Genomic DNA, 14520 nt, shown 5'->3' on the forward strand with positions numbered 1-14520 from the left:
CTGATTAGTTATATAGTTGATGTCTTCGGCAAAGTTGTTTGGTTGGTCAAGGACTTATAGATTATGGACCGTTTGATTCGATATTCCACCACTAGGCAGTGCTAGATAGCATGCTAATTTTTTATCTCATAATATCTCAGGATCCTGATTTCTTAGAAAAATGGTGTCTTAGTTGTTGGGTAGGTCAAAAATGTTCTGTTGATGAGCCATTTGATACGAACTCTCCTATTGGGAGACGCTGGTGCGGGATGCTTATTATTTATAGAGATGGTGTCTACAGCTGTTATTTGGCAGGACATGGACCTACCGAATATAGACACTATAGAATCTACAGACTTAGGGAGAAATAGTTGAATTATGCAATTTTAAAGTGTTTTATAGTGAATTTAGTGTGTACTAATAAAAAATGACGTCACACAACCCACAGTCGTTATCGTTCCGTAAATCTCGTTTGGCTAAACGAATTGACAGATCGCTTGGTTAGGGGCCATCCATAAATGGCGTAGCATTTTTTTGACGATTTTTGACACCTCCCTTCTCCCCCCATTTTCCCATACCTAATACATGGCTCGTAGCATAATCAGAGACTCTCCCCACCACCCTAAAATGCCACTTCATCTATGGACGGCCCCTTACAGTTGTCTGCACCTTGGAAAGCATATGGAATCTATAGTGTCTATATTACAGATTATGGGATATATATATATATATATATAATTGTATACAATTCTGGAACTCGATTTGAATAGGTCGTATGTGCTTTTGTCGATTAAAAATTCGATCAGTTGGATTCGCTTATTATAGCGAAAACCGTTGAAATTGAGCAAAGTTTATACATACAACAGAATCCTCACAAAACAGGCTTTCTGTTCCATCATTAAAAGTTTGCAAAATATCTGCCATATTGCTACAGTGACTAAAATAAACTGATCGAATTTTATATCGACAAAAGCACATACGACCTTTTCAAATCGAGCTCCAGAATTATACTTTGATCATAATCTACACAATTTTCCACAGCACAGTGATCAGACATCCAAGCTCAGTTTTAAAACTGTGTAAGGAATTAAACGTTCATTTGAAATGGCAACACAAGTGGCAACATCGTGGTGGGGCTGCTATCCCAATGTTCCCACGCTGTTGTCGGTGGTGAATATAAAACTTATGTAGATATGCGTACTCACCACTAATTGGGTTGTTTAGCGAATAAAATATTGCTATTTTCTGTAGCCTAATCGAAAGAGCTCATTTTTCTGAGTATAACGTGATTTTATTGGATTCGAATACCTTTATTTTGATGGTTAAATTAACAAAATAGTTTTAATTTTCGTGGATAGAATGACAGTTCAATTGCTAAAATGACAGTTCGACCCGAACAAAAAAAAAATCCCCATACAAACTTTAAATGCATTTTAAAAATAGATCCCGGATTCCAAAAATTATGAAATTTTGGATTTCGACTAATTTTTTGGCGGAGAATCCGAATCTGAAATAATCCAGATACCCCTAAAGAACCCAATTGTAGCAACTTGCCGCATAGGTGACGCTAGTGTTGTCAACGCTAAAAAAAATGAATCCTTGCACAGCTTTCGAGAGAATTTCTATAGGCTTGGATGTCTGTTCTCTGTGATACAAAATATATTTTCATGAAAAATCGAATAAAATGGAATGTAAATTTCAACGTTTCCTTCCCGTAACCGGGAGGAACTCCTGGAGAGAAATTCCTGGAGGAATCCCGTGAGGAGCTCCTGGAGGAATCCTGGAAGAAATTCCTAGGGGAATCTCGAGAGCAACTCCTAGAGGAATCCCGGGAGAAATTTTTGGAGAATCCCGGGAGAAATTCCTGAAAGAATCCCGAGAGAAATTCCTGGAGGAATGCCAGGAAGAATTCTTGGAGGAATCCCGGGAGAAATTCGTTGAGAAATACCGGTAAGAATTCCTGGAGAAATCCCAGGAGGAATTCCTGAAGCAACCCCCGGAGGAATTCCTGAAGAAATCCCAGGAGGAAGTGGATTTCCTAGAAAAACTCATGCAGGAAACCCGGGAGGAAATTCTGGAGAAAACCAGGGAGCAATTCGGAGACAAATTCCTGAAGAAATTCTGGGAGGAATTCGTGGAGGAGTCTCGGAAAGCATTTGTGGAAGAATCCTTTTACGAATTCCTAGTTGAATCCCTGGTGGAATTCCTGATGTAGTTTTGGGAGTCATTTCCGGAGGGCTTTTAAGTGGATTTCCCAGATGTAATCGTAGAGGAACCTCGGGAAGAATTACTGAAAGAATCCCTGTACATATTAATTTCTGGACGAATCCTGGTAGGAGTTCCTTCAGAAATTTTGGGAGGAATTCCTGGAGTATCCGGGTGAGTCAATTCTGAAGTAAATTATCCACCAAATTGGAAGTATTGGTATTGTGAACAGAATGTAATTATATTGTGTTATTCTCAAGATATTCACTTCAAAAGAAGCGTACTTATTTGAGGACGCTTGCCACTCGGTAATCTAGGATGCTGGGCATATACGAACTAATTAGCGCCATTTTGCAGAAAAACTTTAAAATAATTTTCATTACCAAATAATCCTTGATGTATTGAACACTTTTGCCGAAGACACAAACTTTCTATACATTCCGAATCTCAAGATATTCAATCTAAATTTAACTTTCAATCCATAATTTGAATAAACAATAGCGCCACCTACTGGGCTAATTCCATTTCAATTTGTTCGTCACAAGATTGTCCTTGGTCTATTGAACAATTTTGTCGAAGACAGCATTATTCTAGGAAGTGACGATCGTCGATCACATGATATAATCATTCGTGTCGTGGGGTCCAATGGACCCCAGGGGACCAAAATCGCCCGGTTTAACTTTGACATAAAAAATAATCAATAGTACGCCATGAAATATTTGTTATTTTTGCACAAATAACTCATCGTGGTGTAGTTTGAAGGTACTGTGAAAACGGGACCGATGTGTCAATCCAAACTTTTTTGCGACCACTTCAAAGTGGCCCTGGGGTCCAATGGACCCCAGGTATCCATTAGAGGGTTAAAATATAGAAAGTCTACGCTCCATACAAATTTCAAAATTTTTGTATGGACAAAAGTCTACGAGAGGGGAGGGGGGGGGGGGGGGGGTTCTGAGATGGCCAAATTTTGGTCCACGTGGTTTATGGGCTTTTGAATGTCATGTAAAAAAATGTTCGCTTTAAATTCAGTCAATAAATGTTATGTTACCATCCGTCTATATGACTAAAACATGAATCTTGCTGATGTTACATACACAAGACGCTTCTTCGCCTTTTGCAGGAATTAGGATAAACCCATCCCTCGGCGCCATTTCTGAACCATAGATGTGGTATTTCTACATTGTGGGTCAATTAAAACTTTCCAAATCAAAATCTTAAGGAAATTATACGTATTGCAATCTGCTATTTTGTTCAGTGCTACTTTTAATACAAAAATCAAGTATTAGCTTGATTTCTGCATTTTTCTAATAAAGTATAGATCAAAACCTTTCATTTAACACATTGGTAGTTTTCATTGGATTATTGGTTATTTTTATAAAAATGATTTCCCTTAGACTGGCCAAAACCGGTGCCCGCACCCTATTCGATCTCCTTTCAATACTAATTTTACAGTTTTGGAATTCGGCTTTGGCAGCCTTGGGTTTAAGCGTTGATACATTGTTATCTTCGCCGACGTTTCGGTCCTCGGATCGGATCCTCTTCAGCGCCTGTTTTTATTGAATACTAGCCAGTGGCGATTCCCTAACCTCAAATCTACCTGTTCAGCGAACGTAAATTCTTGAATTTTCTCTTCAAATTAGCTTGTAATATGTCGAAAATTACGAGAACCGTTGTTTGCGTCTATTTTCAATTTGATTCTGATCCTGAATTCTCCGCAAATTCAAGTTCTAGAGTTGTTGAACAGGCAAAAAGTGAGGTTACGAGATGCCACTGATACTAGCAAACGTCGTACTGCCCGCCCACTGTTTTTTTTTAACGCACAGCTCCATAGGGACGTCCTCCGCATCTGTATGGGAGGCCCTCGTTCCCGAGACCGGACAGGTCTCACATCAAGCTAAGAACCTTCCCCGGCCACAAAAGCACCCACATACAAAATTTCATATCGATCGGTTCAGTAGTTTCCGAATGCATAAGGGTCAGACAGACAGAAATTCATCAGACTATTAGTATGTAACTTTAAACATTTATACACTTACAACCGCGCTTCCCAAACTCTGTTTTCGCGGCGCACCAGCCTCTTGCGGGCTCGCTAAAAAGAGTAGAAAAAGCGAGCCTGTGACACGTTGGGGCGCCGCGAAAGTCGAGTTTGGGAAGCGCTGACTTACAAAATTGAAAACTCAAAAACTTCGAACATCTTACTCTATAATAATCACTTGGTCAATTTATAAAAACTTTCGATTTTTTGGACGTCAGTTACACCTAAAGAGGCCTACATCATATAAACTAGTCAGTATCGGCAGTTGGGTTCGTGGGGATAGTTTTATACTTACACATATTATATTCACATGGTTGTTGGATTAGATCGTCGTCAAGTTGTTTTGTATGGATGTGCTTAGTCGGAAGAGAAACATGCTTGGTTCACTGAATTTAGCAAGAGATCTAGGGGGCTGATGGCTGATCGCAATCACAACTAAATTGTTGAACTAGTGCATAAACTGTTCTAATGAATTTTGAATGAAATAATGATTAACCGTATTGATGGAATGCGCAGATGAGCTCAGCATTTTTACACCATCAAACATTAAACATCAAGCGTTTAGTCGAGATCTCAGCAAGTGCACTTAAGGCGAAACTGGAAGCATTTTCTCATTTTTTCGGTTTTTGATTTTTCATTAAATAACGAAGCAATATTTTCAAAATCGGTTCTCGTACACATGTAGAGTATGGATCAAGGTATCTCCTGATTTTTTTGTGGTTGAAAATGTTTTCCATTTTTGCGGAAACCATTTTTTTGTGAAATTTTGTTCAAAAATGGTTTCCGCAAAAATGAAAATCATTTTCCACTAGGAAAAAAATCAGGAGACACCTTGATCCATACGCTACATCTACACGAAAACCGATTTTGAAAATATTGCTTCGTTATTTAATAAAAAATCAAAAACCGAAAAAATGAGAAAATGCTTCCAGTTTCGCCTTAATTGATTAAGCTTTTGATTATTTTCCATACTAAAATAAATTCTTTTTAGCTTGTAATGCGTCCCGTCGTCCCTTACAGAATTAAGGAAAATATTTCGCCGATGAAATATTTTCTAGTCTTCCGATTATTAATTATGATGATAGTCGAGATTTTGACCACGGTGTCCAATCGGATTACGAAGGTTTCAGAGGGTTTATGAGGGTTTCGGAACCTTTTCAGGGCGTTGATGCCTCACGACACCCGCTGAAATCCTTCCCTGGGACCTCCAGATACCCCCCCAGACCCCCACTGAGACACCTGAAACGCTCCTGAGACTCTCTGAAAAGCCCTTCAGACTCCTTCCTTGAAGCGCTTCTGAAAACCATTCAGGCGTCCCTGACACTCCCTAGTACACCCTGATATCCCCTAGGACAGCTGTTCAACCGCCTCTGAGATCTCCTGATATCACCATGAAACCCATTGTGACACCCTGAAACGCGAGTGCAACTTTCCTTTGCTCTCCCCTATAGGACACGCACTGCACATCGCGATTGCTAAGGTGAATTTTCCCAAGTCTATGGCTTTTTGGAGCCTTGTTGTTTAAATACTATTTGGACTAGGAAAACTTACGTCCGCTTTCGAACTTCGTCAACTTTTCATAGATGGCTTGATTTTATTCAAAACTAGCTGTCTCAGCAAAGTCCTTGCCAAGTTGTGGTGGTTTGACAACTGTTGAGCTCTTTACTGCATCGCACTCTAGATTGGTTTCATTTCGAGTGTGTGGATTTTCTTCCACGCTCATGAAAAATCCGTAGTTTATTGATTTTTTACTTCTTCGGCTGATTTTCGTAACTCTTTTTACTTATAAACACAGCCACCATGGAATACGAATCAAACCATGCAAAAGTCATCCTGACCGGTTCAGTCGTTCTTGAGTTTTGTTGCCTCGAAGGGATTTCAAACTCATTTTTATATATTTAGATAGATTGTATTCAAAATGTATGGTTAAACTGCGTTAGAAAGTGTGCTGATTTATGATATGATGACGGCAAAGTGGCACTCCTCCAGGAGGTCCTTCTGGGGATGACAAAGAGCTCTTGATGAGATTCTTCCGGGGGTTTATTAACCCTCGAGTAATCGCGCTGTTGTATTTTGTACAACACGTTGTAAAAAGCTCGCTTTTTGTACTCCGCTTCAGTGTGGTGTTGACGCAGGTAACCAACCGCGCGAGTTACGGAAGGTTAAATATTCAGAAGTTCACTTTGGAGTTTTTCCGTTTTTTTTTTCTGGTATTCCTAAAGAGGTTCCGTCTTGGATTGCTTGAAAAGTTTTTGCTAAGATTCCTCCAGGAAGTACTCTCGGATACTTCCTGAAATTCTTGGATACCTGTAGAAATTAATTCCGGGATTCTTTCAAGGTTACTCTTTCTAGGAAAGAGCTCCCAGAGAATTTCTAGAAGCAATTCCTGACAGAAGCCCAGAAGAAATTTCCGGAGAAATCCCTGAAGGAATCTCCGAAGGAATCACGAAAAGAGTTCCCGAAAGAATCCTGGAAGTAGTTCCTGGAGGAATCCCGGAAGAATGTATCCAGTAGAATAATACCGTATTAATCCCGGGAAGGAATTCTTGAAGCAAGCTCACTAGAATGCTTTACCCGCTTATCAACAGGCGTTCACACCTGGACAAAAATTCAAAGTTACTTCTCTACAAATTGGTGTTCATGCCATCGATGACGTACGGTTTTCCTGCCTGGTTCGATTGTGCCGCTACTCACAGGAAGAAACTCCAAACGAAGCAAAACCGGCTTCTGAAGATGATGCTCAATTTGGACCCGTTTCACCCCACTGAAGATCTCCACAGATTAGCGAAGGTGGAACTCATCGATGAATGGATCCAGTGTGTACTTCCCAAATTCTGGTTAGGATGTGCAACTTCAGCAAACCCGTTGCTGGAACAACTGACGGCGCGCAGACTGTGATATTAGAATAAGAATTTTACTTTTCCTTTAACTATCCCCACACTATTCTCAATTTTGAAAGGGTTTTTCAATAGTTTTTCCTTTTCTATGGTAAATTTATTCCATGCTAAAAGTTATTAATTAAATATTGAATTACTAAGCTGCTGCAAGGAACTCCAAATCTCAGCTGATGAAATTATGTCACGTTTGTAACTCCAGAATAACTCGAAAAATAAAATGAAATGAAATGAAAAAATCAAAAACCAAAAAATGAAAAAAGGCGAAACTGGATCCATTTCCTAACTTTTTGGTTTTTGATTTTTTTTTAAAAAGACACGGACAACGTCGGATCACTTTGCGGTCTACGGCAAAGTTTTTCGGCATATCCTAGGCTATACTTTACCGTCATTGGTTGGATTGTTTTAGACGAAAAATTTCAATTTATAAGAAAAATGCAAAAAAGCAGGTTTTCCCATACTAAATTCCATACAAATTTCAATCGCAATGCGGAATACGGGGAAGCAACCAATCGCTCCCAAATTTTGCACAGTTACTTTGGACGCTAATATAGATTGGGAAAGCTTTGTTCCGGATTGATACGATCAAATTTAAAGTTTCTCCATACAACGTTGACCCACTCTAGTAGATATACTATGCGCACAACCATTAGGTAGACACTACACCACTGTCGGAACGATTTGAGGAGTGCTAAAGAGTGATGAACGAAAAATAATACCGTCAGAAGTCCAATACTAGTGGCAGGATGGCAAGAGAAGAAGAGAAAATAATCTACCACAGTCAGAAACGACAGCACGAAAAGAGTAGGTATGATTGTCAAAGCGCAAGAAAGCATGGATAAGAACAATATTCGGAAGTTTCAGGCAACTGTCAATGGTACACGGTGCAAGACTACGTCCACGCTCACCATATGCAATGACCGGACGCCTTTTACGAATTGCCTAACCAGTTTAGGTTCCGTTACTTGCAAACGCAATCGAAGTTTGCTCTGTAGGTAGTGATATATACCTGCGCATTCCATGCGTTCGATGTAAACCGACATTCGAGTCGGTAGATTTCGGGTAGATAGCCGATGCTCTGATCGGTTGGGCCAAAGGGCTCGAAAGAGCAAACTAATAAAGGAGACATCAGTCGAATCTGAACCATCAACCTGACCAGTTCGCTTAGCGCATCTTACCAACCGCAAATCACATTACCCCGTTTCGAGTTCCTATAACGTGTCGTTGAGTTCCACCGGGTCGGTCTGTTTCGTTTAAGAAACCGCTAACAGAAAAGTGTCGACGAGGAAAACCATTCAATTACGCGTGCGTAGTTAAAAACGGTAGTGCAAATTTTGTTCTAGTGCCCGTCGAGAAGCAGCCACATCTGTACCGAAGCGAAGCCATCTTTTATTGCTGGTTACACGTCACGGACGGGAAGAATCGTAGGAGCAGCAGGTCCAAGAAATAGTCACCCTTGCGGTTCGTTTTCGAAAGAGGAAACCCGTAAGTACGGCCGTACCACCAAAAACGCTACGAAAAAGGTAAAAATTATAGAGAATAGCGGTGGTAACATTATTACGCCATATTTTGTCGGTGGCGTCGTTTTGACACTATAGAAATCGAAAAGGCCTTTTCGTCTTTGTGTGGGGAGCAGAAGAATAGGGTGAATCAAAAAAAAAAAAAAAGTTTTTGGCTTTGTTTTAAAGTTTCCTTTTTTTTTCTTTTGCGGAATCACAAAAAAAGGAGTAGGCGACGATCTCGACGGTGAATAGCTGAACTGGTTCCTGGAGACATCCGAAGGACGGTACCAAACGGAACAGGATTGGTCATTCGGGAATTGCTCCAATAGCTATTGAAATTTGGAAGCGCCGATCCACGTTTGGGAATCCGTTTTGGATCAAGCCCACAGCCGTTGACTAGCTTTGTAGGGTGAGTCGTTTTAATCTTTTTCTTCTGATTGACGAACATTTAACCACAATATAATGCAAATTTGAAGTAGTGTAACTGGTGAATCTAAAAGGATTTTTTCGTTTATTCTTTGTTTCATTTTGACTTTTATTTGAATTACTTGAATTTTAAACGTGTATGCCCCTCAATTGTACAATATTACCTATTTCGTGATTGTGAATGAATGAATTGAATGCCTTTTGTGTATTGGGCATTGTGTATTGAATTGAATTACATTATTGACTTGTATTGAATCACTGCTGACGCTCTCTTCGGCACATTTTGAAATCTTGGTGACATTTTGAATTCTTTTGTGAACTGTATTGTATTCCATTGGGCGTTTTTCATCCGGCATAATACCTCGGGGTTTTCTTTTATTGTTGGAATACCCTTTTGATTAGTATTTTTAGTTTCGATCGCACAATGAGCTCCAGCGTAGCCTTTACTTTGGAACCCTATCGCAAGGGTACATCCTTCAATGATTGGTTTACCCGGATGAAGTATTTATTCCGGGTGAATAAAATTAAGGACGAGGAAAAAATGGCCTACTTTATAACCATGAGTGGCCCAGTGATTTTTGCTGAAATCAAGCTTCTATACCCCACGGGGGATTTTGAAAAAGCAGCACTGGACGATATCGTAAATAAACTTAAAAATCGCCTGGATAAAACTGATCCGGATCTGGTACAGAGGTACAAATTTAGTACCCGTGTACAAAATCCAGATGAAACTACAGAGGATTTCATTTTAAATTTAAAACTGCAAGCCGAGTTTTGCGGGTTTGAAAACTTTAAAGAGGTGGCCATTTTGGATCGTTTAATCGCCGGTATCAAGGACAAGAACCTTAGGCAACGATTGTTAAGCGAAGACAAATTATCCTTAGCTAATGCCGAAAAGATTGTAACAACATGGGAGGTGGCTCGCGCAAATTCCGGAGCCACCGACCATGCAAACTTTGGGCAACATGGTATGGTTGCCGCGGTTAACGATAGAGCAAATACGATACAGGGTACAGCGGGGCGAAAATTATCTCAAGTTTACAATTGGTCGATGAAATATCAAGGGGTTGGAGGTAATGCCAGCGGTCATAACAATAGAGGTCCAGTTAAGAGTCGATTAGGATTCAGTCCACAGCTGAACCGAGGAGGACGGATGGCCGAAGCGAGCAACTTCCAATCACCGGACGGACAGCGTAGAGGGTATCGCCAGTGGCCGCGACCGGACTATTCTAACATCACCTGCAACTTTTGCGGAATCAAGGGCCATATAAGGAAGAAGTGCTTCAAATTGAAAAATTTAAACCGCGACGCGGTGAATCTGGTGGACTCATATAGGCCCGGGCCGTCAGCACACTAAGATTCTGATTTTCCAGCTCAGTAAAATTTTCGCTGAGTTCTGTATTTTTTTCATCTTTTTACTGAGTTTTCAACAGCAGATTTAACTCGGTACACTCTGTAATCAATATTTACCGTCCATCAGTAACGATATTTACCGTTCATCTGTAATTTTTGACAGTTCATTTGCAGAACTCGTTAAATCATTTACAGAGTATTCAGCAAAAGAGATAACCGAGCGTACCGAGTTAAATCTGCTGTTGAGAACTCAGTAAAAAGATGGGAAAAATACCGAGCTGATCTTAGTGTGAGCGGACAGGCACATTTCGGAATTGCTGGAACGGATGAGAACCAACGACGACGATGACGAAAGCGAGGATAGTGATTCAGGTAATCTACAGTGTATGTACGTGTCCTCCATAAACAAGATTAGTAATCCATGCTTAGTACAAGTTGATATTGAGGGTAAATTCCTAGAAATGGAGGTGGATTGTGGGGCATCGGTATCCGTTATTAGCAAGAGGCGATACTTGTCGAAATTTGACAATCCCTTGCGTAAATATAGCGAACCATTGATGGTAGTAAACGGAAATAGATTGAAGATCGAAGGAGAAGCAACTGTTTCAGTTAAATACAATAACACAGAGGCTCTAATGCAGCTTTTAGTTTTGGACTGCGAAAATGATTTTTATCCACTATTTGGTCGAACTTGGCTGGACACATTTTATCCCAATTGGAGGCAATTTTTCAAAAACACACTGCCGATAAATAGCATATGCAAAAGCGCTGTTGAAATTGGAATTGATGAGTTAAAAAGCAAATTTAAAAATGTTTTTACAAAAGATTTTTCTTCGCCAATTCATGGGTTTAAAGCGGAATTGGTTATGAAGGATGAAACGCCTATATTTAAGAAGGCGTACAACGTTCCTTACAGACTGAAGGATAAAGTTTCTGTGTATTTGGATAAGTTGGAAAAAGAAAAAGTTATAACTCCTATTGATACGAGTGAATGGGCTTCCCCAATAATTATAGTAATAAAAAAGAATGACGAGATTCGTTTAGTTATCGATTGCAAAGTGTCGCTTAATAAATCTATTGTTCCAAATACCTATCCATTACCAACACCACAAGACATATTCGCAAATTTAGCAGACTGCAAAGTATTCTGCGCCCTTGACCTTGAAGGTGCATATACACAGCTAGAGTTGACAGAGAGATCTAAAAGGTTTGTGATAATAAATACGATGAAAGGTTTATATAAATATAACAGACTACCACAGGGAGCTTCGTCTAGTGCCGCAATTTTCCAGCAGGTCATGGATAAAGTACTGGAAGGAATAGAACATGTATCATGCTATTTAGATGACGTTCTGATTGCTGGAAAAACGGTTGAAGAGTGCAGATCGAAGCTTTTGTTAGTATTAGATCGTTTAGCTAATGCTAATATAAAAGTTAACTTTGAGAAGTGCAAATTTTTTGTATCTGAACTCACTCATTTGGGGCACATCATTAGCGATAAAGGGCTCAGACCTTGCCCTGACAAAATTTCAACGATTGAGAAAGCAAATGCTCCGAAAAATGAGTCAGAGTTAAAGTCATTTTTGGGGTTGTTAAACTATTATCACCGGTTTATACCGAACTTATCTTCTAAGTTATTTCCATTATACAATTTGTTGAAAAATAACGTAAAGTTCGTCTGGGACGACAACTGCCAGAAAGCCTTTGTTGAGAGTAAAAATTTGCTAATTGAAACAGATTTTCTAGAGTTCTACGACCCAAAGAAACCCATGGTAGTAATCTCAGACGCTTCAAGCTACGGTTTAGGAGGCTTAATAGCTCACGTGGTAGATAATACGGAAAAGCCGATATGCTTTACATCATTTTCGTTGAATCCTGCCCAGAGGAAATACCCCATTTTACATTTAGAGGCTTTGGCTTTGGTTTGCACCATAAAAAAATTCCACAAATATCTCTACGGACAACATTTTACAGTATATACGGATCACAAACCTTTGGTGGGAATTTTCGGTAAAGAGGGTAGAAATTCGATTTATGTGACAAGGCTGCAACGTTTCGTTTTGGATTTAGCAATATATGACTTCAACATTATTTACAGACCCTCACATAAATTGGGGAATGCGGATTTTTGTTCGAGATTCCCTTTACAACAAGCCGTCCCAGAAAATTTAGACATTGATGTAATCAAGAGTATAAATTTTAGTACAGATATACCTATAGATTCAAAACTGATCGCTAATGCAACAAAGGAGGATGAATTTTTACAAACAATTAAGTCATTCATGTTAAAAGGCTGGCCAGAAAGGGTTGACAGAAAGTTCACAGATGTTTTTTCGAATTACGTTGATTTAGAATTAGTAGACGACTGTCTTCTTTTTAGGGACAGAGTAATTATTCCGGAAGTATTCCAAAAGAAAATTTTAAAACTATTGCATGCTAATCATGCGGGAATTGTCAAAATGAAGCAATTAGCTCGGAATACCGTGTATTGGTTCGGCATAAATGCCGACATTGAGAAATATGTGGAAAGTTGTGATGCATGCAATAGTATGGCTATAGTTCGGAAACCTAAGGAATCTTCCATTTGGACACCAACTACGAGGCCTTTTAGTAGAATCCATATAGATTTTTTCTTTTTTGAACACCGTACCTTTTTGTTAATTGTCGATAGCTTTTCTAAATGGATTGAGGTAGAATACATGCGAAATGGTACGGATTGTAACAAAGTATTAAAAAAAATGGTGGCATTCTTTGCAAGATTTGGGCTGCCGGACGTTTTGGTGTCGGACAATGGTCCACCTTTCAACTCCTGGGGCTTTGTTAACTTCCTTGAAAGACAAGGAATAAAAGTTATGAAAAGCCCACCATATAATCCTTCTAGTAACGGTCAAGCGGAAAGATTAGTCAGAACAGTTAAGGAAGTTCTAAGGAGGTTTCTAATGGACCCAAACATTTCGGAGTTGGATCTGGAAGACCAGATAAACTTGTTTTTATTTAACTTTAGAAATAATAATATGACGAAAGAGGGATACTTCCCCTCGGGAAAAATTTTCTCCTTCAAACCAAAGACAATTTTAGACTTAGTTAATCCGAGAAATCATTATAAAAAATATATGGTAGAGCCACAATTACATGATGAGGTCCATGATAAGCAGCAAAGCGGGCATGTTCCGGATGATTCGAGAGATGCTTTGGACAATCTGATGCCAGGGGACGAGGTGTGGTATGCGAACCACAATCCCCACCATAAGGCAAGATGGATAAAAGCCACATTCATAAAAAAATTTTCTCGCAATGTTTTTCAGATATGCGTTGGAAACGTGGAAACAATGGCGCACAAAACTCAAATCCGGATCAGTAAGACCAACACAACCTGGCAAAGGCCGAACGTTTTGGTTCGAAGGGAGGATGGAGATGGACAGGATAGCGTATTGAGGATCCCCGATGTTGAGCCGCTGGATGAAGAGCATGAACCCGAGGCTCCAAGGGGAGGCAGAAAACGTAGGCGCCCAGTTTCCTCGTGTGATCCAGTTGAGCTTCGTAGGTCAAAGCGCTCTCGGAAATCGAACCGTAAAGACGATTATTATTATATTTGAATTTTCGGAGTTATAAGTTAAGTTTAAATTGAATTCAGATTTTTAGCTAGTTGTTTTATATAAAGCTTTCGGATAGTCAAGTTCAGAATTGATTTGGAAATGTTTTTAACTAGTTGTTACTTGGTTAAATTTAAAACGAGTGTTATAAAGAAATCTCCGAAAGGGGGAAGGATTGATATATACCTGCGCATTCCATGCGTTCGATGTAAACCGACATTCGAGTCGGTAGATTTCGGGTAGATAGCCGATGCTCTGATCGGTTGGGCCAAAGGGCTCGAAAGAGCAAACTAATAAAGGAGACATCAGTCGAATCTGAACCATCAACCTGACCAGTTCACTTAGCGCATCTTACCAACCGCAAATCACATTACCCCGTTTCGAGTTCCTATAACGTGTCGTTGAGTTCCACCGGGTCGGTCTGTTTCGTTTAAGAAACCGCTAACAGAAAAGGTAGGTCGAAAAGCTTTCGGAATTTTGGAGCATAAAGTGCTGCGGACAATTTTCGGTGGGAAACAAGAAAATGGTGTTTG

General features: G+C 39.7%; 1 protein-coding gene and 1 long non-coding RNA gene across 4 annotated transcripts in view; one reads left to right on the top strand and one right to left on the bottom strand.

Annotated features, from left to right (window-relative positions):
- Window positions 1-14425, top strand: part of LOC109420033 (uncharacterized) — a 265784-nt gene extending 251359 nt beyond the window's left edge. The window contains exons 2-3 of one of the 3 annotated variants that reach the window (XR_009999193.1): window positions 8113-10766; window positions 13700-14425. Coding sequence is in view for 2 of the 3 variants with exons in the window: in XM_062859619.1 (XP_062715603.1) it covers window positions 9466-10398 (933 nt within the window). In the remaining variant the exon portion in view is untranslated. Of the gene's footprint in view, window positions 1-8112 lie in introns of all 3 variants that reach the window. The other 2 variants (XM_062859619.1, XM_062859618.1) reach the window with 2 other exon arrangements.
- The window catches only part of LOC134291631 (uncharacterized), a 256938-nt gene that overhangs the window by 137639 nt on the left and 104779 nt on the right, over window positions 1-14520 (bottom strand). The gene's annotated exons all lie outside the window — the stretch shown is intronic.

This window comes from Aedes albopictus, chromosome 3 (assembly GCF_035046485.1).
Source record: "Aedes albopictus strain Foshan chromosome 3, AalbF5, whole genome shotgun sequence".
NCBI classification, from domain to species: Eukaryota; Metazoa; Arthropoda; class Insecta; order Diptera; family Culicidae; genus Aedes; species Aedes albopictus.